Source organism: Drosophila teissieri, chromosome 2R, assembly GCF_016746235.2.
Source record: "Drosophila teissieri strain GT53w chromosome 2R, Prin_Dtei_1.1, whole genome shotgun sequence".
Lineage (NCBI taxonomy): Eukaryota > Metazoa > Arthropoda > Insecta > Diptera > Drosophilidae > Drosophila > Drosophila teissieri.
The window spans coordinates 23105276-23128928 of NC_053030.1; the positions used below are offsets into that span (position 1 = coordinate 23105276).

Genomic DNA, 23653 nt, shown 5'->3' on the forward strand with positions numbered 1-23653 from the left:
CCGATTAGTTGGTATGTCGGGACTGTCTCATCCCTATTGCACGCGTCCCACCAATCCAGTCAACCAAAGATACGGCAGCGAAATGGCCACGGAGGAGCACCAGCGCCTGGCCAGCATCGTGAAGAGCTGCCACGAAAGCCTGCGCCAGCTGACTAAGGAGTATGGCGCCACAGCGGCCTGGCAGGAGCACACGAGTCCCAGGAACGCCAAGCAACTGGCGGAGTACGCCAAAGCAATGAAGCAACTGGCGGCCATATGGGAGACCAACGATGGGAAGGTGGAGCTGCAGGCACGCAGTCGCATCAAGTGGGCCATCGACTACATCACCAAGTACTTCTTCACCGAGGGCATATACTTGCAGAAGCGCCAGCGGGAGCAGCGACTCCTGGAATCCTACAGAGCCGAGGGAAAACTGGGCGATTGCACCTGCAGGCTGATGGAGGAGCCGCCCGACAGGCTGCACGTGCTGGATGTGGGCAGCTGCTTTAATCCCTTTTCCAATGCGCCGCACTTGGAGGTGACCGCCCTGGACTTGTGTCCCGCTACCGAAGATGTGTTGCAGGCGGATTTTCTAAAGGTGGAGGTGCTACCCGGAATAGGGGAACCTGAGCTGGAGAATGGCAGCGTAAGAAGGCTACCAGCAAACCACTACGAGTGCGTCATTTTCAGTTTGCTACTGGAGTACATGCCCAGCGCCGAGCAGAGACTGCAGTGCTGCCTTCAGGCCTACGATCTGCTGCTGCCCGAGGGCATCCTCGTGCTCATTACACCGGACTCCCAGCACGTTGGCAAGAACGCCCACCTCATGAAGAACTGGCGCTACTCCCTGGCCAGGATTGGCCTGCTGCGGGTGCGCTTCGAGAAGCTGCCGCACATATCGTGTATGGTGTTCCGCAAGGCCATCAGCCGGGAGCTCTCGCAGCACTGGGCGAGCATTCACCGGGAGGAGGGGATGTGCGAGGAAATTCGGATACCGCAGGACGATAGCTAGATGGCTAGATAAGATTCAGCCCCCATAAATCGATGTAAATATATGTCCACGTCTACTTATTTATGGCTTAACTTATCTGTGTTAAGTGCGAGTTAATAATAATGGTTGATGATTTATCTACTATCTATGGATGTCGTAAATGGACAAATGCTATTGCTTCTGTTCCGACGACTGTGGGAACAGAGCGCCGCTGGCCTGGCGCTTCTTCATCGCTGTGGTGGCACCCTGCGAAATCTTCATGATGTTCGGTGGCAGCGGCTTCTTGCGATCCGCCTCCCACTCGGCTCGGTGGAGCCGCTGGCGGTGCTTGTACATGTTGGCGTTTGAAAAGAACGTCATGGGGCAGTTGGGACAGGTGTACAGCACCTCGCCGGTGTGGGTTGATGTGTGCTCCTGTAAATTGGAATTCGTAATCTTGGATTTCTCTGTAAGGAGCCCAACACTCACCCTCAGATCCTGTGGACGCTTAAATGCCTTTTCGCACATCCCGCACTTGAACTTTCGCTCACAGAGGTGGTTGTGGTAGATGTGGCGCTTCAGAGCTCGGGAGTTGGTGGATGTCTTGTTGCAGATGTGACAGCGATGCTCGCCGCCCGGCGGTTCGTGCACCGTGTTCATGTGCTGCTTAAGTCCGGACAGATGGCGCAGCCAGGTGCCGCAAATCTCGCACTGCACGGGATCGGGCTTGGGACGCGGTTCATCGGAATGTTCCAGCTCGTGATGCTTTTTGAGATTCGTTTGTGAACGCAGCGTCTTGCCACACTTATCGCAGATGATTGCCGATTCCGGGTCGTGCATGTATCGCAAGTGCTCTTTCAGTTTTCGTTCCGTAGGAATCCTGAAAGCATAAAGGGATTAGCTGGGGGTTGTTCATAAGACAATTCATATAGACAATTACTTCTTGTTGCACTCTGGACACGAGTATTTAAACTCGGACTTAGGGACATGCTTGGAAACGTGGTGGTACTCTATGGCCGCTTTGGTGGTGAAGCTCTTGGGGCATTTCTCGCACTGATAGACCCGCTTCTCCTTCGGCTCCGCCTTGACCTCCGGGTTTGTGTGTGTCTGTTCGTGAACATCCAGGGAGCGCGAGTCCGGAAACACGCGCCCGCACTGGGAGCACGTAAAGTGTTCTGGATTCTTGTGGACCAGCACGTGCTCCGCCAAAGTCTTGCGCAGGTGGAACTTTCTGCCGCAGCATTCGATGAAGCCAGATTCGATGTTGTGGGAAACGCGTTGATGGCGTCGCATGTCCCCAAAGTTCTGCACCAGCAGATTGCAGACGGCGCACGGAAACTTTTTGAAGAACTCCAGGATAATCTCATCGTACTCGTTTTGCTGGAGCTTCCTCCGCTCAATCTCCTCGCGACTCAGGCGAACGGGTGGAACCAGTGGCTTTTCCCGTTTTTGGTACTTCTTGGGCTTAACTACCTTCCGCTTGGGAATCTCGGCGTAGCGTTCCTCCGGCTCTATGTCCGGCAGGCTGTGGTCGGAGTCCTCCCCACTGCTCTCACTGGAGGAACTGGAGCTGTCCTCCGTGCCCAAGACGGCGTCGACTCCCACAAACATATCATCGGAGTCGACCTCCTTCTTTGGAGAAGTAGGGGATTCAGGCTTTGCTTTGGGCGGGCGTCCTCTTCTCGTACTCCGACGTAGCGGGCGACCCTTGTTCGTCTCGCTGTTCTTTGCGGAACTAATTGAACAGCTCTTTGTATCCGAGTTTAGAAAATCGGCCAGAGGTGCATCCGAATCACTGTCCACTGGCAGTTCGTTTTTAATGCGCCGCTTCGAATGCGGTGAGCCTTCGCTTGGGACACCCAAGCGTTTCGAAGCTGTTCTGATTTCCGTTTTAACTGGGTCTTCCCAGAGTTCCACCTTCGGCAGGGGTTCCAGCTCGTTTGCCTCTACTTTGACCTCGCTGGGCGCAAAGAAGCCCTCCGCCAAGGCGTCCAGCTCCACAGAATACAGCGGATTAATGGCCTCCTCCGTCTGACCGCAAAATTCGATGGGTTCGCTTTTGGAATCCCTGCTCTGCTGCTGATGCAGGCAGGAGACCCGCTGGTGGAACTCCTCGAAGCTGCTAACGCAGTCCCAGCACTCCCGACAGACCTCAGCATCACGACCCGCTGTAAGAACCTACGAATGGCGGAGAGTTTGGTCCGGTGCATCAAAAACTTGCGATTATGGCGCAGAGCTTACCTCGGAAAACGAAAAGTGCTTGTTGATGGTCGCCCTAATGTTCAGACGGACGCCTTCGGCGGACTCTAGGCCGTAGCCGGCATTGGAACTGGCCAGGCAGAGCACGCAGACAGTCATGACGTAACCGGATGCACTGGCTCAGTCCTAATCCTGCTTCATTTCCACTCAAAGTTTTTGTTTACGATTTTGCAAAAATTTGTTTTCCAAAGCAAGGCAGGGTTGCCAGGGGCGTGCGAAAAGTTTGGTGAGCCGATAGTATCGCTCATTAACCATTGGGGAAATTAAAAAACATGTTTAATGTGCTGATCTTTGTATTGAAGTGTACTTGAAGCAACTTTAATTATGTGTGAATAAAATAGTTTTTTTAAATATTAATTTTAGAGACTAACATTAACTATAGTTACTCTACATTATAGTTACACCCTAACGCCTTTTCGCTCGTACCTAGACGCCGTGGAAACGTACTAGTGCTTGGAAAAATACCAAAACATAACGCACATTGCAATATCAGCTGATTCCTTGGTTTTGAAAAGTAGTTAAAGATCGGAGTTTTAACAATTTAACTGCATTATTCAGACGCACGTGCCTCAAATGGGCAAAACCAAGAAGAAGTGGGAACCCAAAGAGGCCAAACTGATAAAGCAACATTGGCACAAGCGCGGATCGGCCTCCAAAATGGCTTCAAATATTCTACTTCAGCTAGCGGCCGAGGATCCCAAAACAGGCGGCTATCTCAAGAACACGGTAAGTTCCCTGCTTTATAGAAGAAATGCGTTTTGGCGTCACTTTGAGCTCGCGTCGACGGCACGCGCAGTTTCTGTTTTCCCGCGAGTGGTAACCATGTGGAGGTGTGGGCTTCTTTCGGCAGTGCGCAATCGCCAGCGCCCTGCACCCCACATTCCCAGTGAATAGTGAAAAGTTCCAGAAAGACCAGCTCCAGCCAACTGAATCATCGCTGCCGAAATCAGCAACTCCGAATCCAAGAGGCCAAAGTATCACCTATAACCCACCAAGTATGGAGAAGATCTGGAAGAAGGTGTGCGAGCACCACGATGTGCCCGAGCAGGTGGCCAACGAGTGGTTCGCCCGCATCCAGCAGCACCTGAGCTCCGAGGATCCCGCTCGCGCCTACCACAATTGGGAGGAGATGATGCGGCGCAAGGAGCCGCACTTGGCGGGCGTGGCCAATCCCAACATTGTGCTGGCCGCCTTCTTCCAGTACTACCACTTCGATGGCAACCGCAGCTGTGCCGAGAAGAACTGCGAGGTCTTTGAGGAGTTTTGCAACGATGCCGTCATCGAGGATGTGAGTAAGCATGCGGGATAACTGAATCTCCTCCATACAGTGAGTGTTTTTTGCCTTGAACAGGACCATGCAAAAAGTCTGGTATGCAATTTGCTAGGGCGCAAGACCCCGGAGAACCAGTTGACCTGGTGCCATGACGACGAGGCCAATTTGCTGCAGGACGTAGACTTGGTGGTGCTGGCGTGAGTATTTGTACTATCATCGTCTGTCTATCTCACTCATATGTTATCATATGTTGCATACTCATTTATACAACTGAAGTGCTTCGCCGGAGGAGTACAAGCACTATACAACTCTCCTTCGCTCGGAGTACGCCAATCTGGACGATGCCACCTACAAGGCCATGCGCATGAAGGTGCTGGAGACCTTGCTGATGATTCCATCCATCTACGCCACTGGAGACTACCACGATAAGTACGAAGAGCTAGCCCGCACCAACATTCGCAACGAAATCAGCGAGCTTAAGAAGCAGTAAACCGGAGTTTGGAGGATCGGGATGCGACGGGGCTGCTTTGTTTACTGCTATTGAGTTGTGTACTTACTGGCCGTTTTACCTCGTTTGACTGCAAGGCATTGTATTGGTTGAGAAACCTCCTCTGCCGAACATCTACTTAATTTTACTCCTAAGTGAAGTGTAATCAAAATCATTTTCCTAGTTAGTGTGTACGCCTAGATATATACGTAAGCCCTGTAGACTCCAACTCACAATAAATTTGATGTAAATGATGTACCAAAAAATGCAGTTTTACTCAAAGCACTTAAAGAATCACTGAACCTAACTTCGCAGTAAGTAGGAAAAGTAACAGTAGAAATGCTTTTCCAAAAATATGATCAAGTCACAATTCGGTTAAAACTAATAACATCCCGTTTTTCCAAATAGGTCGCACTACCAGAAACAGGGGCCTCCACTTCAAACACTGAAATGCCCAAACCAGCGGTTAAGCCCAATGGCTTCAAGAAGATTCGAGACCATAAGCAAAAGGTAACAAATCGAAATATATATATTTGTATTAAGGCATGCGATATTCCACAGAACGCACCGAAAAGACTGAAGCACAATGCAATTCAGAAGAATGCACTCAATCGAGAAATGCTATCAAAGCTATTAAACTCTATTAAAAAAAAGTATGCAGCGCAGAAAAATCCTCATATCAAGCGCAGGTTGGACTTCCGCAGAAGGGAATCGCCAGCAAAGAACGTCGTGCTTCCCAAGCCGCGGTTCTACAACCAGAACAAGGTAATGCTTTTATGGAATTTGTGTTTTAACAATATAAAATTATGGTCACTGGAATTTCTACCGACCATCAGGACGACAGTATAGAAGAAGGAGAACTCATCGAGGAGTTGGAGAGCAGCGACGATGACGACTGCGTGTTGCTGGAAACTCCGAACGAATCCATTAGCATTCTAGATGACGACGATGATGAGCCCAGCACAAGTGACCAGCAACCAAAAGAGATAGTTACAGATTGCAAGGGCGAGGCTGCTTTGCGGATAGCGCCGAAAACGGAAAACCCAGTTTTGTACTCTACTATCGTAAAAGGAGACTTTTCAGAGTCCATCATCAACTTGGATGAAACCTCCGAAGCAGAACCAAGTTCAATTGTTGAAAACAACGACTCGGTTATATTTATTGAGGACACGACCGGAGAAGATTTCATCCCGATCCCGTCGTACTCGCCGCCGTTGCGGAGAGGAAAGAAGCGAAGAAGTTCTAGGATTGCGGAAGCGCCCAAACAGAAGACTTCGCGAATGAATGACAGCCTGTTCACCACTGCAGAAAAGAAGAAGCTTGGAGACTATAACACCAACACATTTAATCCGAAGGAGGAGGCAGGAGAGACCAGTGATAAGCCGAAGACGAATAAGAGGTTTATTATCATCGATGGCAGCAATGTAGCCTTTGCGTAAGTTTCTGCTATAGGCAAACTCCAGACTGACTTAACTTTTTACTTCAACTATACTCAACAGCCATGGCAACTCAAACGTCTTTTCATCAGAGGGAATAAAGTATTGCTTGCAGTATTTCGAGAAAATGGGTCACGAAGTAAAGGCTGTGATTCCAATGTTTCGGAAAAACAACTTCAAGTCTTCGAATCCCGAGCTTCTCGATAAGCTGCACAAGGAAGGCAAGATTGTGTTTACGCCGTGCAAAAACATTCCCGGTCAAATGTCGTCTAGCTACGATGATCGGTGAGCCTCCTAGAAACACATTTGTATCTAGAATGGAAATTTATAATTCCTGTTTTCAGTTTCATTTTGCAACTGGCATACGAAAAGAATGCTGCCGTGGTTTCCAACGACAACTACAGAGACCTGATTAATGAGAATCCTGCCTTTAAAAAGATCGTTGAGAATCGAGTCCTTGGTTACTCCTGGTGCGACAACATATTCATTTTACCCAAGGATCCCTACGGCCGCTGGGGACCTACGCTCGACGAAATTTTGAGGTGCTAATGCACGTAGCCCCATATTTATTTATTTTGATTGTTCAGTTCTTTATTTTTTAGTTAGTAGCTTTAGTTGCGGATCATCCAACTTTCTTTTTCTGATATTATTTTTCAAGTTAAGTTGGTCAAAACTCAAGAAATATAACGCAGTGTTTACTAAATAGATTTGCATAGCATAGTTTTTGGCCAGAAAAGTGTTTTCATATGCATTATATTGTTAAAATCCTGCCAAATTTATATGTTTTCGAGGAGCAAAGTTTATTCATTAGGTTTGCATATCATAGTTTTCTACCTGAAAAGTGTTTTCATATGCATAATATTGTAAAATCCTGCAAAATTCAGCAGTTCTCGAGGAGCAAACTTTATTTACATAGGCAAAACTGTACAGTGTCTTGTAAAGTGTATAAATAATAATAAATGTACGATTCCTCAAAAGTCCAATGCTGAGTTACACCACCGGTGGGTGGCCGTTGACCAAGAATACGGTGGTGGTGGTGGACGTGGTCGTTGTGGCCACATTCGCCTCGTAAACTGGCGGTGGTTCGTTAGTTCCAATAGCCAAATTGGAATTGCTTGCTTCCAAGTTGGTGGCTATGGTCAGTGTGCTGTCCTGCTTTCGCTCGCTAAAAGCAGCCTCGTCGTAGCTGGGCGGCAAATCCAAGGTCTTCGGCAGGACACTGACTTCATCCTGGCTGTTTGAGCACACGTTTCCGGCTCCTCCGGAGCCGCCGTTGCAATCGTTCGTCACGTTGATCTCCATTTGGCGACGGGCTACGGAAAAAGAACAATTTATATTGAGTGGACAAGTAAGCTTTAGAAGATCTTAAAAAAGGAAGCTGGCAAGTATTGTTTTAAATACACTTAACATTTACCGCCCTGCTCTGTTAACCGCTAACTGTTAACCGCTTTCGGCTAAGCGAAAAGAAGTAACTACAGCCCAAGGGGGGTTACTAATAGCCTTCAACATACTGCCTGAGTCGTTCTATGTTTTGAGCAACATTTAATACAACGTTTATAATTTTGATAAAAAAAAGCCGTTATAATATTGTAAGAGCACTAAACCCCCTTGAGCAAAAACAACTACGCCCTTGAGCTCCGCTGTTGAGTCAGCTGCTCTGACGTCAGGCCAACAGCTGATTGCGCCAACTGAGGCCACAGACGTTGGAGCGCATCAATTTAATCACAGACTTTGGAATTTCAACACCTACGCGCCGTCGAACTCCGGCGCTACCTGTAGTGCACCTTATCGAGTAAGTGAAACTATTGGCCGTCACTCCGAGTGAGTCGCGGCTCACCTTCAGTCAGGTGTGTTTACATAATGGCGCAGCCCAAATTGCTGAGGTGAAAGTTTAGCTACATGTGAGCGTTGGAAAATGTAAATGGGGAAAAAGTGAATGAAAATGCTTGCGGAGATGCAACAGGTTTAGAGGGCTGCATTTCCCCAAAATCAGTTGGCCGAGGGAAAAGTTCAAAGAGCCTCAGTGCCTCAGGGCCTCCGTTGCGCGTAAAACGAGCTTAACGCGCTTAAGCAGAGGTGAAAGCCCAGAGGTTAATCGGCATTGACACCTGTTGATTTTGCACACCAGACTGAATGCTCTTCACTTTTCAGCCGGAGGAATGCTGCTGCGACGCGTTCTGGGCTACGGAGTAGTCGGCGCCGGACTGGCCTCCGCCGGCTGGAGCCTGCACACCAACGACTACGATCCCAACTCACTGGGCATCGTCCGGCTGTCGCGATCCGCCGCCGCCGTCGTGGACGTGGCACTCACCTACAAGCGGGAACTTTACTACAGGGAATGGGACAAGGAGACGCCCGAGTACAAGGCGGAAAAGAGCCGGGTGCACAAGATAGCCGCCGAGAAGCTGCTCGAACTGATCTGCATAAACAAGGGTGTCTACATCAAGGTGGGCCAGCACATAGGTGCCCTGGAGTATCTGCTGCCCAAGGAGTTTGTGCAGACCATGAAAGTTCTTCACTCCGATGCGCCGCAAAACCCCATTGAGGACCTGTACAAGGTTATCCGACAGGATCTGCGCTGCAATCCGGAAGACATCTTCGACAGCTTCGAGAGGGAGCCTCTGGGAACCGCGTCCCTTGCCCAGGTACACAAGGCGCGATTGAAGACCGGCGAGGTGGTGGCCGTGAAGGTGCAACATCCCTACGTTAAGGGTAACTCCCGCGTGGACATGAAGACCATGGAACTGGCCGTAAATGTGCTGGCGCGGATATTTCCCGACTTCAAGATCCACTGGCTGGTTGAGGAGTCCAAAAAGAACTTGCCGGTCGAACTCGATTTCCTAAACGAGGGACGCAACGCCGAGAAGGTAGCCAAGCAGTTCGAGAAGTACTCCTGGCTTCGGGTGCCCAAGATATACTGGAAGTACAGCTCTTCTCGAGTCCTAGTCATGGAGTACCTGGAGGGCGGACATGTCACGGACTTGGACTACATACGGCGAAACAAAATTGACTCCTTTGCGGTGGCCAATCGCATTGGGCAGCTGTACTCCGAGATGATCTTCCGCACCGGTTTCGTGCACAGCGATCCGCACCCAGGAAACATCTTGGTAAGACGCACGCCGAAGGACAGTCTGGAGATAGTTCTGCTGGATCACGGGCTCTACGCAAATCTGACGGACAAGTTCCGGTACGACTATTCCAATCTCTGGCTAAGCATCCTGAACGTGGACCGCAAAGCGATGAGACAACACAGTGAGCAGCTGGGAATAAAGGTATTGACGAGACTTGTGAGGTGGATTTTAATCTAAACCCTCTAACTTTCACACTTCCTTGTTCCAGGGCGATCTGTACGGTCTTTTCGCATGCATGGTGACGGGACGACCTTGGGAGACGGTGATGCAGGGCCTAACCAAGGTCCAATATTCCAAAGAAGAGGTGAGTTCGTCCAGCAAATTCTTCCCTTCAGTTAGTCACAGTCTATGCTTTGATTCTGCAGAAGAACACGCTGCAAAGCAACACGTCGCTGGTGCTGCCGCACATCTCCGACGTGCTGGAACAGGTGGACCGTCAGATGCTGCTCATTCTGAAGACAAATGACTTGATCCGCGGAATTGAGTCCACGCTGCGCACGCAGAACCGAATGACCGCCTTCTGGGTTATGTCCAAGTGCTGTGTTCAATCCTCCTATGCTGAACAGCGAGCCAAACAGTCTGGCTCCGGATCCGGATCGTCGCGAATCCTGTGGCTGCGGGTGCGCGAGCGATGGGAGCTTTTCAAGCTCAACTGCTACTACCTCTACCTGGGACTGATTAATTTTGGTTTCCTCGAAGCACTCAAGCAGGTTATTTAGGCTAAATGTGGTCCCCGATTAAAAGTACAAAACTCTTGACGAGACAGGAAAGGGAAATTACCTCGTTGTCTCTGCTGGGCGAGATTCCGCGCATTGGCCTCTCGCTTGCGTTTGGCGCTCTTCGGGGAGAGAGTGAATCATTAGCAGGAGCAGGAGCAGGAGGTATCCCATTTCGAATCGGCTTACCATGATCATGGCCAGCGGAAAGGCGATGACAAACAGGAAGACCAGCACTATGTAAATGACATAGCTGGGATAGAAGAACATGTACGGACCATCGTAGCCGCCGTCGACCCAAATGGTGACGGGTGTGCTGTTATCGTATTGCCACACCGTACTCGTACTTTCGGTGGTGTTGAGTGTGGCGTTCACCACCGACGTGGTGGCGTTAATAGGGGTGCTGACCGTCGCGTTTATGGCAGGGGCCATGTTGATTTCGGTCGTTAATTCCGCGCTAATTGCTGTGATTTTGGGTCCTGATCGAAACTAAACAATGTCTCGAAGACAGACTGTTCTCTGACGAACAGACAGACCCGACTAACCTGAACTACTGGCCACCGAATTGACGGGACATCCGGGCATGGGTCAGACTCGAAGCTGACAACGAAGAACGCACATATTTGCTTTGTAATCATTAGCTGATAGCTGATAAGGCGACAAAACCAGTGTCGAGCCAGGGCTTTGTTTTTTGCTCGCACTCGCAATTTATCTAATGAGGCGATATGATAAATGTGCGCAAATAGATATATGTTCGAACACACGCATAAATATATATTAATGTCGCCCTTGATTTATGGCGGCCGGGAACTCTCTCTCTCGCTCTCGCTCCCACTCATCTCGAGAACGAGTTCAGTGGCCCAAGCACGGCAAATATTTATGTTTGCCCTCCTCAAATGCTTGGAGAACTCACCTTGCTCCTCCTTTGGGCGCAGCGACATCGCGAACGGGCGACAGGCAATCAGGAGCACCTGGAAGACGACACGGGGTACAGCGGTATGAGCATAGGGCTCTAGATGGAACACTCACTCGCAGGAGGAAGAGCAGGAAGCTGAAGGCGCACAGGACCAAGAGCACGACCCCCAGACTATCCATTTCTGTTAAATGACCCGCAAGATGACCCGCCGAATGAGTTGTTTTGGCCAAAAACGAAGTCCGTGATTCACTCTAAAGCCCCGGGCACATGTCAAGCGATAAGATATGTAAGATATGGCGAGTGGCCCGAACTCTGATTACATTTTAAGCGGTTGATGGACTTTTTACCACCTTTGTCTCCGGCCGCAGGGGATCCCTTCAAGACTAATGAGCGAACTGGGCCAATTGCCGGCCGCTCTCCAAATGGCCAAATTCCGGAGTGAGCAGGCCCACTTATCTCGGCCAGATTGCATTTATGTTTGTGCCGGCCGTTATCTCCGCCGGATTCTGTCCGTCAGTCACTTGTTAACGCTTAATTGAGGTAAGTCTCTTGGTCGTTGGCTTTCTGCATCCTCGAATTCCGGCCAAAGAACGACCCTTGACCCCTAACCCCCACCCAGCCAAACAATTCGCAGACCAGAGTCTGTGGGGTTCTTTTCCAACACAAATATATTTCCAATGTTTCTCCTTGATTTGAAATCAGTGAACGAACAAAACAAGAGCATCACACTAAAATTCTTACATACTTAAGCGCTAACAACATAGACCCTTTACACAGATTAGGGATAAATATTTCATTGAATTTTCAAGTAGTTGAGTTGTCAGATTACGAGCCGAATAATCCCAATGAATTCGCTTTTGGTTTGCACTCTTTGCAGCGCGATAACATTCATATTGCATTCATATGAATATGAAATTGGCACAATTCGTTTTGGTTTTTCATTGTTTTGCATACATATGTGGTTTATGTTCACTGATAATCGCCATCGCCGGAACGCATCTGGTTTTCAATTGAATTTCCGCCGCCTTCAAATTGAATCGAAATTGCAATTCGCAATTAATTTATTTGCGATTTGCTGACCAGCTCGTCACGCTCGCCAACTATTTAGGTTTGCACAATGGCAATTGCGTATTTATGCAGTTTATATGGCAGCGGAAGTGTCCTGTTCACCAGCTATCTACCAGCTCTATTTGCATCGAACTTAATTGAAATCAAAATAAGAAAATAAATGGAACGCAAACACCAGCCACCAGCCACCAGCGGCGCTGTGTCCGCATACAATTGGCAGCCACTGTGGAAGGTGTCAGTTGCAATTAATGGGCTCCAACCTGACCGATGTTAAACTTTAATTAGCTGCAGTGTGCGGACTCCTGATTGGGGGGATCCCACTCTCCGCCGCCTTCCAGCTCGTCACCTGTGCAAATAGAAAGTTGATAGGTAAATAAAGGCGGGGCGAATTGTTTGCTTTGTGGCTGAGTGGGAGTGGGAGTATGCATATGCACGCTCACTCTCGCATAAAAATCACACAGAATTTATTTTAATTTTTATGCACGCTCTGTGCTCATCAAAAATTCATAGACCCTCCATATCCTGCTGGCTTTTTGTGGCTTTCCGCCCAAATTATGCCAGCCTCCTTAGAAATGCCACCCACACACGGGAAGCTACAACTTTTGTCAAGTTGCGCAAACACGAAATGGTAAAGATAAAGCCAGGTTGACATTTTAATTAATTTATCCCCGACTACACACGTCTTGTTAATAGTTTTGTATTGCCTCCGAGTTTACAATGCAAACACAAAGTGCCAGCCAGGCAGGACCTTTGTCAAATAACTACATATGAATACGCCCACGCACGAGGTGAAAGTGGGTGGAAATGGAAAATTGTGGCAAGAACACACGACACAAATCAATTTGCATGCGGCTACAACTTTCTAACTTTCCCCAACGAGGCAAAAACATATATACACATGTGCTATCAGAGGAAACGAGGAGGTTATTTCATATATTTTAAATAGGTGCCTCTGATAACTACTTAATACAAACTAATGCCAGAGCCAAAAAATTAATCTCTGCTGAGCATAATTAAAAACTCTAGTCCCCCCCACCACTATTATCCCCCCATTTGGCGTCAGCAACAGGCTGGAGATAGCATTTCACCTGTCAGCCTGTCAGCACGTATATGTTGATTTGTGCTAAGTTGCCTCCCCCAAGATTTAAGGCGCTCCCAAAATTTAATTTAAGGTATCTGGGAGTCGAATCTGCGGCACTGCGACCTCCTCCGGCATGTGAGCACTAAATTTGAAATTCAAATTTATGAAACTGCAGTGGAGGAGCGTTCGAGTCTGACTTCCTTCTCGGCAGAGCAGTCCTCGCAAATCTGAGGCAGTTGCTCGATGCCCCAACAATTAGATAGCATACATTTTGGGGCAGCCAGGAAGGGAAGGGGCTTCAGTCCTTTCGTCCTTCCGTTTGGGCACTTTTATGTGGTGTGGCCACTTTTGAGGGCCGCTGTCGAGTGTGGAAAGTTGCTCAGCTGGAATCAAGTTGTCGGCACAATTAGTAGGGGCGTGAGGGGGCGTGTGGGGGCGTGGCCGTTGGCGGCTTTCATTATCGAAACGTGCTTTCACTTTGTCAATGGATGGATGGATGATGGGCGAAATTAATTGCCGGCGGCGGGGAGGGAAGGGAGAAAGCCGCCCCAGCGATTGCAGAAAAGTTTTGTTTGCATAATTTCATTAAGATTAATTTTGGCAGCAAAGGATCTGGAAAATTATAATTTATAATTAGCAGCCAGCAAAGCGGTTCTGTTTGTTTTTCGCCCTGCTAACGCAGATTTTATTGAAAATTTTAATTATGATTTTGTGTGCGTTCGCTCGGGTTTTTGTTTTTGAATTTTTTGTGAGTTCGGCCGAAAAGTTTCGTGTACATGGGCAATAAATGAGGTTTTCCTGCCGCAAAAACAAATTAAACTGGAGTCGAACTCAAGGCGAGGTCAGTGAAAAGCGCTGGACAATAAAGTTTAATGAATTACATTTCACTCGGCGGCGGCGAAGGACGAGCGCAAGGACGAGCCAGCTGCTGGTAATCCTTGGACAAACAGCCAGCGAAGGCGGCGCAGAAAGCCGAAAGGAAATGAAAATATGTCGACGGAAATGAGCATTGACGCCGTTGTCATGACCCAGACATCCACTTTCGGGGTCCCTTCGTCCTTCGTCCTTTTGGTCAAGTCACATGCGCTGATTTCCCGGCCGGGCGGTGGGTGAGTCCTTCGCCCAGGCTGCCATTTCATCATTGTCAACGGCCGCAGAACATCGAACAAACAATAAATATTGTAAACAATTTGTTTGGCCTGGCTGGGGAAATAGAAAGCCATGGCAAATATTTGCCCACGCCCGAGGCAGGCCGGAGCGGAAATCGTTTCCTCCAAGGAGCCACCAAGGATGCGGGGGTCCTGGAAAGCGGGGTAAGCGGGGTTGCCTGTAAGCCCTTCGGGGCAATAAATTATCATCATCAGCAAATGGCAATGTGGTTCATCCTGTCGCCGCCGCTTCCCCAACAGACGCGCACAATTTCCAATTGCCATCCGGCCGTGCGATTACCCATTCCCATCCCCATCCCTATCAGAGTCCCAGAGTGCCACCCAAGTCGGGGACTGCGTCCTGCCACGTAGGTAATGCGGCATTAATTAAATCAAGCATCATTAAGCGGGGCGTGGCTGTGGGCGTGCTGCGGTCGGGCTCTAATGGCAATTGCATTCGGATTTGCAGCGCACCGTGGTTAGGAGCACTTTGGACGACCTAAACTGGCAATCGCAGGCCGCAGGAAAAGTTTGATTTGGGTGCTGCGGTTCATTAAGTGGGGCACCACTTGGCATAGAGCACGAAATAGTTTTCCACTTTCTAGGCGATAAGGTTCTGCCATTTGTGTTAAAGCGTTGCAAGGCTATGTGAATGAAAAATGATTGTATCTATTTTCATACTTTGCTCTCCATTCCTTTGCTTTTACACGCTCTTCTGTGCATCCACAAAGTGCAGGTTTTCTATTCGTTGGTAATGAAATTGCACTAGCGTCCGAATGCTAAATTGAAAATAAAAGCTGGCCCACAAAATGTTCTAGCTGTGTGGCCATTGCGTAAAATTTCATTTGCTGACCGGTTTTATGGCTGGCGCTTCCATCTAACTGCTTTGTAGTCGGAAGTGGGGATGGGGATTGGGGGTTGGGGATGGGGGTGCCCAATGGGCCATGTCGGAAAAGCGAAGGTAAAATGAGTTTTCAATAAAGCCCAGTGGCCGTGGGCAGCAAGTGCATAAGTAGCTCACACGGACAGGGCGCTGAAACCCATGTTTTTGGGCAAACGTCCTTTTTAGTGCATTGTCTTTGGGCCAAGCGAAATTCCACCGGGTGCCTGGCAAATGGCCAACAGCTGGCGCAGCTCTGGGATGCTGCGATGCTGCTCCTTCGGGGAGGTGTTGGCCAACACCAAATGCACTTGATGTGTTGGCACGGCCACTCCCTCGCATTCGAGCACACACACTGGGCCACATGCTACACGGCAAAAAGTTGCGTGTGCTTTCGCACGCACTGCGTGGTTTCAACTTGATCTTTCTAGAGAATACCCATCGAGTCAACATTTTCAGCAGCAGGAGTAATCATATTTTCTGATAATCATGGTTATACTCTTTCAATTTTGCAGAGAAAGAGAATTGGTGGCCTTGTTAATTTGTTTTTCAAGTATGAAACACAACGTTGGCTTAGCAACGGGATCAGCATCTCTCCCAGTGCATCATTGTAGACACTAAGCCTCCGGGCCTTAGACGGTAGGCTTTGGACGCTTTGGCTGCCAGCGAGCAGCGGAGCTTGGCCAAAAGAGATGGGTGAGCGGAGGGTGGGGATGGTGGGGGAACATGGGGGATTGGCTGGCGAGGAGCATCCTATTTATTGCCACCGCTTGTAGCAGTCATTACTCACTCGGCGGGACTGGCTCTTTAAATTTCATTTGGTAAATGTAATTCGATTTAAGTTGCGCTCTCGACTTGCCATTTTTGCCGCTTGCCATTCTGATGGCAATGAATTTTTCATAGTTTCAGCCTCAGCCTGGCTTTTGAGTCCTTTGTTGGACTGCATTTCAATTGAATGGGCGGCAAGCGGCAGACAAAAAGTCCTGCAACATGAAACGGGTGCAGCATGGAAAGTTTAATTCGGAAAAAGCGGGGGAAAACAAACGGAAGTGCATGTTTTGCATATTGCTTTGAGCCCTCAACAAATATGGAAAATTTCCTGCTGTCGGTAGTGTCTCTATATGTGTGTGTGTGTGGATGGAAAATCAAATTTGCCGGCCCTCAGCCTCCGAATCTGCTGGCTCCCCAACCGCCAGCAGACACAGCCAACCTCCAAACACCGCATTTCATTTGTTGCCAGCAATCGTGCATGCAAACAGCGAAACTTGACTAAATGCAATAAACTGACCAGTGCCAGGCATTTCGCCACTGTTGCGGTCCGGAACCATCCCAATCCCGATCCCAATCCCCCAGCAGTTCGCTCGCCAAGCTCTGGACTAAGCTTTGCCAACTCAGCAGCGTTTTTTGTACCCCGCATTCATGGAGTTCAAGGGTGCTCATGATTTGTCGGTCCATACGAGCGAGGACTGTTGAACTTGGTTTATGGGTTTCTGTGTCATGGGAGAGATGGAAATCACTAGAACCGAATTAAATACTTTTGAGACAGCTTATGATAGTTATGAGAATTTTGTGCACATGAACCTTGAAGGGTATCTCAATGTCGAAAGCCACTCGAGTTCGTTCCGTTTCCCCAAAATAAAATGCAATTTGCTCATTTTTGCATAAACCCCAATTTTAGTTTCACTCTCGCTGCCAGGAAACGAATGAGAAATTGCTGTAGCAATCTGCGAGTGCGAGTCCGCAGTGGATTTCGGACAGATCCCGGATACCCGTTCCCAGATCCCCGTTCCCGGCTGGTGAGGAGGAACAAAGCGCTTTGGCCGGCGACAGGTGAAATCAAATCGGCTCTGGCATGGGAAATGCTTGTCATACAGCGCTAAGGAATGCAGGAAATGCCCCACGAACAACACACGTAGTGTGTGTTGTGTTGCGTTGTGTTGTGTTGCATGCCGGACACCTACCTGGATTTACGTGAAGGGACGCTCGGCTCCGGATCCGGCGGCGGCGTCCAGCAGACTCAAATCGTTGAATGTTTCACAGTTCTGCAGCACCTGGCTGCAAGTGGCGTTAATTAAATCAAAATCGATGGCCACCCGATGGCCCAGGGATTCCGATTCCGGGGGCGTGTGTGCGGCCGGCTGGGAGTCCTCCTTGTGCGGCAGGTGGGAACTCGCACCCAGCGGGCAGCAGGGCATGCGGGGCACATCCTGGTGCCGGGCTGCTGTCATCGCCGCCTGCAGCTCCTCCGCACCGCAGTCGAACTCGTCGTACTCGTCGTCCATCAGCGACTGCTCCGAGTAGCTCTCATCGTCGTCGTCGCAGTCGAAGTAACCGCTCTGTGGGCGAATGGTTGGTTGGTTAACACTCCAGATTGAGCTCTTGATTGGCCGGGAAAGGGGAGTCATCATCATAGGCGAACCTCACAGGGAAACACTTCACCTGGACTTCATTGTATCTCTATTAAGTTGTTAAAGGTTATGCTTTCCTTCTCTCGAAAGTGGTATTCTACAACGCAAACCAACTGTATCGAGACCTAATGAATCATAAACCAAAGTCCCAACTGGGAGGCAACTTCCCCTTCTAATGACGACTCCCCCTCATCCCCATGGCTACTCACCTGGCAGTCCAGGCATCGGCAATTATCACAGAGGCTGCAACTCAGGCCCAAAATGTCGGCTGCCTCCTGGTAGAGCTCGAAACTCGATTTCACCTGCTGTTGTAGTTGGTGGCTGGCCAGCGGCGTGCTGGTGTCCTCATTATGCATGCTCCAGTTGGTCGGTTTGTTCAGCTGGCCCCCACTTCCAGTGCCACTGCCATTTCCAGCTCCACCTCCGCTTCCAGCTCCCCGATTGTTGCTCTGATTTTTCAAGTTCCCGCCGTTGTTGTTGCCGCCCGGAGTGGGTGGCTCCGCATCATTGCTGTCGAGCATGTTAAATGAAAGTTTATTTAGCGTTTGGTTGACTAAACTAAACGCGTATCAAATGGCTGCAAGTGGCGTGGAAGGACTCGCTGCGATTAGCAAGGACGAGCGGGGTCGCCATGCAAATTGATATCAAGTGGGAAACGAGCTGCTGCGAACAGGGTTATGGTAAGTGATGTGTACGGGAAAAATAAGGCCCTATCGTACTGGAAATTATAAAAGTGTACTCCACTTCTAAGCAAAAACCCTTTTGCAGGATATCGCAAATTTCAAATCAACAGCAACATGTGAGTATATAACAATAATACACGATGGTTTGTTATATGAAAACAAATTAGTGATGTGAATATACATATATTAATAATACACGTTGCTATGTTTTATGAAAACAAAATAGTGAATAAACGAAGTTTGGTGAAATAAAAAGTGGAACCACAGAATTCATTGAAATCGAGCGATAACAAAGGCAATTCGATCGATAAAAGCGATAAATCACCGTGTTTGCAGCTCTTCGTCCCCAGCAGCCGCCCGCAAGTTTAAGTTCTGGAAATTGAAACAATGATTCCCATTTAATTTGTGGCGACAATCGGACTGGCAACTGCATACCAGCAGCATTTGCAGCACTTGCAGCCAGTGGCCACAATGAATTAAGCCACCTTTGGGGAGCATTTAAGCCGCATTGGCGGAAAAGCGCGGGAGCGGGGGAAAAATGCAAGAGCGAGTAACTTTGCACAACAAATTCGCGCATTTACTTGGCGACCCAAGTTGGGAGTCATGGCTGTCAGTGCGCTGGTGTCGCCATCCAGAAAGTTGATGAATGTGCGCCGGAGTAGCGGAGAGTTTCCGCCGTGGAAATGCCTAAGAAGGAAGAGGGCTCTGCGTTTTTTCCCTGCTTTTCCCTGCTGACGTTTACTAATTAAATGCGCACAGGGCACTAATAAATCAAAGCGAAGCCGCCCTTTTCGCGCGGTGCAATTAATGAAATTTTCCCAGCCGCCTTTGCCAGCGAAAATGTGCAGTGAGCGAACTTCTGACATCATTATTGCAAGGAGGATAGGTCGAAAACGGTGCGTATGAGTGATGTCTGGAGAGGGGTATGTTGTGGCTCGTAGCTCGTAACTTGTAAGTGCAACTTGGGCGCCAAGTTTCCAGAATGTGATTATTGCACTTCAATATGTGCCTGTACTCGTATGGGCTGAGTTTTAATCAACTTCTTAAGCCCTCCTTAAGCTGCGATGCTTTCGCCTCACTTTATGTTTACGGCGACCGCGTTAATTTTTCAATTTCGCAACTGACTGGTGGGTGGAAAAGCTGGCGGAAAATGAGGGCGGCAAATGGGAAGGGGAAAATGCGGTCAGCAACTTGGCTCAGCGACGATGATCAGAACTTATGACTTCGCGAACAACGCCGCAAAGTTTCTGCGATGCAACAAAGTGTCCGCTGACAGATAATTGAAAGCGCTTAAAAGCCGCAGTCCAGTCCGCAGACAAAGTCCAGAGAAAGGCGCATTTGGCCACCAGGAAGCCACCATCGCAGCCAAGAGGAATGGCCAATCGATATCAGGAATTATGGCCTCGATGGGTGCAGCGATTCACTGGGATATGAATGGCAACTAACGACGATTGCTGCGCTTCAATAATTAATTAAGAAATAATCGCATGCCGGAAGGAGATGAAGATGGAATTTGCGGTCCTCCTCAGTCAACTTAATGAGAAACCACTTCGGCATGGCAACTAGGAGCACGGAACCAGCACTTGTCCCCGGATTGCCGTCATAAAACTTGCCACAGTTTGCAGCGCGTTGCACGACGCCCTATAACATTTATGGGAATTTATAAGTTTTTGCGACGGCTAGAGGAGATTGCCCCACTGACACAGACGCACATACTCGCCAGCTGCACTCGAAGAAAATCAATGGAAATGCAAGAAAACTGATGGAAACTGAATTGTAACGAGTGCCTAAACTCAAACTGCCTGCTACTCACAAGGGTTATGGAAGTTCCTCCACGTGTGAGTACAATTATATACTGCTGAAAGTGTCTGGTATTGTGTTGATCTCAGGTGTGCTCGGGTTTTTGCGAGTGTACGGGTGTTACATACCTGATGGCACCAGCATCTTCCGGAACTGCCGCGTTGCTGCGCCATTTTTCTTCTTCGAGATATTTGAGAAACTTTGTCTTCTTGGCAATAAGCGCTGATTTGACAGTGGTGCATTTCTTCTTCGGGAGCAGAGGAAGGCCACCTGCTCCTCCTCCTCCTCCTGCGCATCCGACTGGCGAGGTAACCGCTCCCGCTGCGCCATCAAGGCATTCGCCGCCACTCCGGCTCCGATTGCGGGCGTTTTGGAGGCCCACTCCGCCTGCCGCCGACAGGCAGCTATTGTTATGGTTGCTGGCGGCGGCATTGTTGTTGCTGCCACTGATGTGGATGTGGCTGCTGCTGCTGCTCCTGCTGCTGCTGCAGATGCTGCTGCTGATGCTGGTGCTGCTGCTGTGGTTGCTGTGGGCGTGGGTGACATTTTGGCAGGCGCCGCCGACGCTGCAATTGAACAGTTTTTGCAGGGCCGCCGTTGCCGGTGAACACATTGCGGTTGACATTGATGTAGCGACAGGATTTACGTAGTTTGCTGCGCATCCCGCTGCTGCGTCCATGGCTGGTGCCGCTGCAGCAGCAGCTGCTGCTGTTGTTGCTGCGCCACTGCCGAAAGTTTTGAATTTATGCTGCAGGACGCCACTCGAGCAAGTTGCCCCAATTGGATTTGCCGCTCTGCTCCGGCTGCCATTTATTTCACGCTTTGTTGCCGCATATGTGCCATAGTCCTGCCAAGATGGTGGATAGCAATGTGGGAAAAGAAAGGAGGGTGCCGAAGAAAAAGGACGAAAGGAGCTCAGATAGATGTGCAAGTGGACTGGCAGAGGACTCACCCCATAGGAACCGTAGCTGGCATTCAGCACATAGATCGAGTTTTGATTGCTGCACTGGAAGACCATGTCGTCCATCGTTTGGGCTGCGCAGACAACGGAGAAGGATTGTGACTTACTTCGATTGTGTGGCGAATCGAATCAATTTTAAATATTTCATTTTAAGTATTTAAATCAAGCAAATGCATGATTATAAGGATAGTAGTACTTTAATGCTATTGGAACAGATTCGGCGTGATAAGAAACCCGACTGAATGACCCATTGAAATCCGTAGCCCAGCATAATACGAGTATGAAGGCCGAGTCGAAACTGTTGCTTAACAAAATTATGCAAATTGAACTCTGAAATCAAACAGCAGACTGCAGACGGCAGACGGCAGACGGCGTTTCTGTTTCAACTTTCCGCATTCGAAAAGGGAAACGGGAAAATGGTCGGGAAAAGCAGGCAAGGGGCGGAAAAAGGCGAAAATTTAATTTAAATTCTTATTGCTGCCTGCTGATTGTGATTGTTTCTGGAAGGGGAGGGAGGGCGTGTGGTTGCTTACCCATTGAGCATTCAATAAATTTGGTTTCGTAGATTTCCCCGGCCCGTGACGAGGAAGGTGTTGACTGCTGGCGGGGTGCTGGGAGGCCGGGATGACGGATCCTGTCCAGCTCCTGGTGGCAATCAAAGCTACAATTACCGCCGCCGTGCACGTCCAACTGAAGCGGAAACTTATGCGGCTGCTGGAGCGTGTAAACGTTGACTGCGCGCTTCTCGTGGCCTCCGCCTCCGATTCCGATTCCAATTCCAAGTCCTTTGCCGGTGCTCCGCTTGGTCCTCCCGCTGGTCCTCCCAGAGCTGAGCCAGCTCGTTAGCCACAGGGATTGGATGTCTGCGAGGAGTAAGCAGGAGTAGAGAGGAGAATATGAGGCGCAGGCATAAGCAAATTTCATTCAAATGTGCTCTGTTCACGCATTCGGTTTATTGTAGTGATGCTTTTCGGGCAAATGCCAAATGGTTAGCTCGGCCTGGCCAAGCATGATAAAATTTCGTTTGAAAGGCAAGTTCATTGAAATAAACAGCCGCTCCCCATTCACCCACTCACTTTCGCCGGGAAACAAGCAAAATAATCAAAATAATCCTTTTTTTGTTGGCTCCGGCATCCGAATCCTCCGAATCCGGCTACGGCTCCGGCTTAGTTACGCCATCCGGGTTTCAGAGACCCTTCTATTGTTGGCTTAGAGCGATTGCCCGACTTAGTCCGGCACAAATGCCGACAATTACGCATCGCACACTCAATATAATCGCCGTTGCCAGGACAATTGCCGCACTGCAAGTCGTGCTCCTCAAATCCTTGGAATTGGGAGCGAACAATAACTGAAAAGGATGTAGGATTCCCACGCAACTTACAACCAAACAATGCAGAATGCACATCCATCTCTTTTTGGCCGACTAAAAATCAGTTTGTTGGCCAAAACAATTGATTATATGGGTCAAATATTGGTTTCTGTTCTTCGGCCAACTCCTAATTACATTTCTAATCGATTGGCATTCAAATTAAAAAAAAATTTTTTTTTTAATTTTTTGCAAATTTTAATGATGTAACCCCTTACAAAAAATGGGAAAATATCCCAAAAATGGATTTTTCAAATTACGCCGGATTGTGATACAGATATTTAGTGTGGACCTATAGCTATGCAAAAAAGTTATTTTCAGATGATTCTGATCCTTTTTGGCCAAGTTATGAAGGTTACCCCTTATTTTAAGACCGAAAAATAGGTATTCTGGCCACAAATATCGATTTTATGGTCCAAATGTGGATTGCTCTACTTTGTTTAGCTCCTAATCGTATTCCCAATCGATTGGCATTTCAATTTTAAACTTTTAATTTTTTTCCATTTTTTGCATATTTTGATGATGTTACCCCTTATAAAAAATGCGAAAATGGATAAAAAATTGATTTCCGAAAAAACGCCAGATTATGATAGGGACTTATAGTTTAGTCTTTCAGCCATGCAAAAAAGTAATTTTCAGATGATTGTAAGACCTGTTGGCTTATTTTTGAGGATGAGCCATTTGGAAAAAGTCGTATGTTTGCCATAGTTCAGTGCTAATATTTCGACCAAATCGGCTTTTAGCCAAAACAATAATTAAGCTAATCCGATTTATGTGAAACCAGATTTAAAATGGATTGGCACTTAAACTGAAAGTTTTAATTTATGTCACTTGTGCAGCTGAAGAATAATTAGAGTTCGTTGCCAATAAAGCCACAAATTTAATATGCGGCTATTATTCAAGGATTAATCGCTATTCATTCTGCGAAATCAATTACCCACACTGCATACACTGAAAATAATGAAGCCTGTGCGAACAGTTGATACGCATTTAGTTTCCACCATTATGGCTTCTTTGTGGCAAGTATAGCTAGATGAAAATAGGCTTAGGCTGTGATTTAAGGCGGAAATGTACATTTAATGCTCTCATTG

General features: G+C 48.5%; 7 protein-coding genes across 9 annotated transcripts; 4 read left to right on the plus strand and 3 right to left on the minus strand.

The window, feature by feature from the left end:
• The first annotated feature begins 5 nt into the window (after positions 1 to 5).
• Positions 6 to 1114, plus strand: LOC122615058 (S-adenosylmethionine sensor upstream of mTORC1). The gene has a single exon (XM_043789894.1). It carries the CDS (start codon positions 14 to 16, stop codon positions 989 to 991), a length of 978 nt encoding a protein of 325 aa, XP_043645829.1. The 5' UTR covers positions 6 to 13; the 3' UTR covers positions 992 to 1114.
• LOC122615053 (transcription factor grauzone) lies at positions 1033 to 3409 on the minus strand. Its single transcript, XM_043789887.1, has 4 exons — positions 3191 to 3409; positions 1890 to 3127; positions 1439 to 1829; positions 1033 to 1384 (listed from the first exon to the last, which is right to left on the minus strand). The coding sequence occupies exons 1-4, from the start codon at positions 3305 to 3307 to the stop codon at positions 1142 to 1144; spliced, it is 1989 nt and encodes a 662-aa protein (XP_043645822.1). The 5' UTR covers positions 3308 to 3409; the 3' UTR covers positions 1033 to 1141.
• A 278-nt stretch (positions 3410 to 3687) lies between these two features.
• On the plus strand, positions 3688 to 7304 carry LOC122613518 (NEDD4-binding protein 1). The gene is made up of 6 exons (XM_043787727.1): positions 3688 to 3934; positions 5377 to 5478; positions 5530 to 5733; positions 5805 to 6403; positions 6468 to 6689; positions 6749 to 7304. The coding sequence occupies exons 1-6, from the start codon at positions 3782 to 3784 to the stop codon at positions 6951 to 6953; spliced, it is 1485 nt and encodes a 494-aa protein (XP_043643662.1). The 5' UTR covers positions 3688 to 3781; the 3' UTR covers positions 6954 to 7304.
• Positions 3950 to 5234, plus strand: LOC122613520. Its single transcript, XM_043787730.1, has 3 exons — positions 3950 to 4496; positions 4560 to 4678; positions 4758 to 5234. The coding sequence occupies exons 1-3, from the start codon at positions 4206 to 4208 to the stop codon at positions 4969 to 4971; spliced, it is 624 nt and encodes a 207-aa protein (XP_043643665.1). The 5' UTR covers positions 3950 to 4205; the 3' UTR covers positions 4972 to 5234.
• On the minus strand, positions 7292 to 11540 carry LOC122613519. 2 transcript variants are annotated; one of them, XM_043787729.1, is made up of 3 exons: positions 11281 to 11540; positions 11165 to 11222; positions 7292 to 7717 (listed from the first exon to the last, which is right to left on the minus strand). In XM_043787729.1, the coding sequence occupies exons 1-3, from the start codon at positions 11344 to 11346 to the stop codon at positions 7395 to 7397; spliced, it is 447 nt and encodes a 148-aa protein (XP_043643664.1). In that variant the 5' UTR covers positions 11347 to 11540; the 3' UTR covers positions 7292 to 7394. The 2 variants fall into 2 exon arrangements, with proteins under 2 accessions (XP_043643664.1, XP_043643663.1); XM_043787728.1 differs by lacking the exons at positions 11165 to 11222; positions 11281 to 11540 and adding exons at positions 10316 to 10373; positions 10441 to 10813.
• LOC122613517 (aarF domain-containing kinase 1) lies at positions 7903 to 10305 on the plus strand. Of its 2 annotated transcripts, none has more exons than XM_043787725.1 (4): positions 7903 to 8196; positions 8556 to 9676; positions 9744 to 9839; positions 9901 to 10305. In XM_043787725.1, exons 2-4 carry the CDS (start codon positions 8564 to 8566, stop codon positions 10252 to 10254), a joined length of 1563 nt encoding a protein of 520 aa, XP_043643660.1. In that variant the 5' UTR covers positions 7903 to 8196; positions 8556 to 8563; the 3' UTR covers positions 10255 to 10305. The 2 variants fall into 2 exon arrangements, with proteins under 2 accessions (XP_043643660.1, XP_043643661.1); XM_043787726.1 differs by lacking the exon at positions 7903 to 8196 and adding an exon at positions 8260 to 8494.
• A 277-nt stretch (positions 11541 to 11817) lies between the features above and the next one.
• On the minus strand, positions 11818 to 21859 carry LOC122612891 (protein lingerer). The gene is made up of 6 exons (XM_043786760.1): positions 21730 to 21859; positions 21188 to 21270; positions 20364 to 21082; positions 17962 to 18262; positions 17306 to 17680; positions 11818 to 12581 (listed from the first exon to the last, which is right to left on the minus strand). Exons 1-5 carry the CDS (start codon positions 21731 to 21733, stop codon positions 17312 to 17314), a joined length of 1476 nt encoding a protein of 491 aa, XP_043642695.1. The 5' UTR covers positions 21734 to 21859; the 3' UTR covers positions 11818 to 12581; positions 17306 to 17311.
• Between the last annotated feature and the right edge of the window lie 1794 nt (positions 21860 to 23653).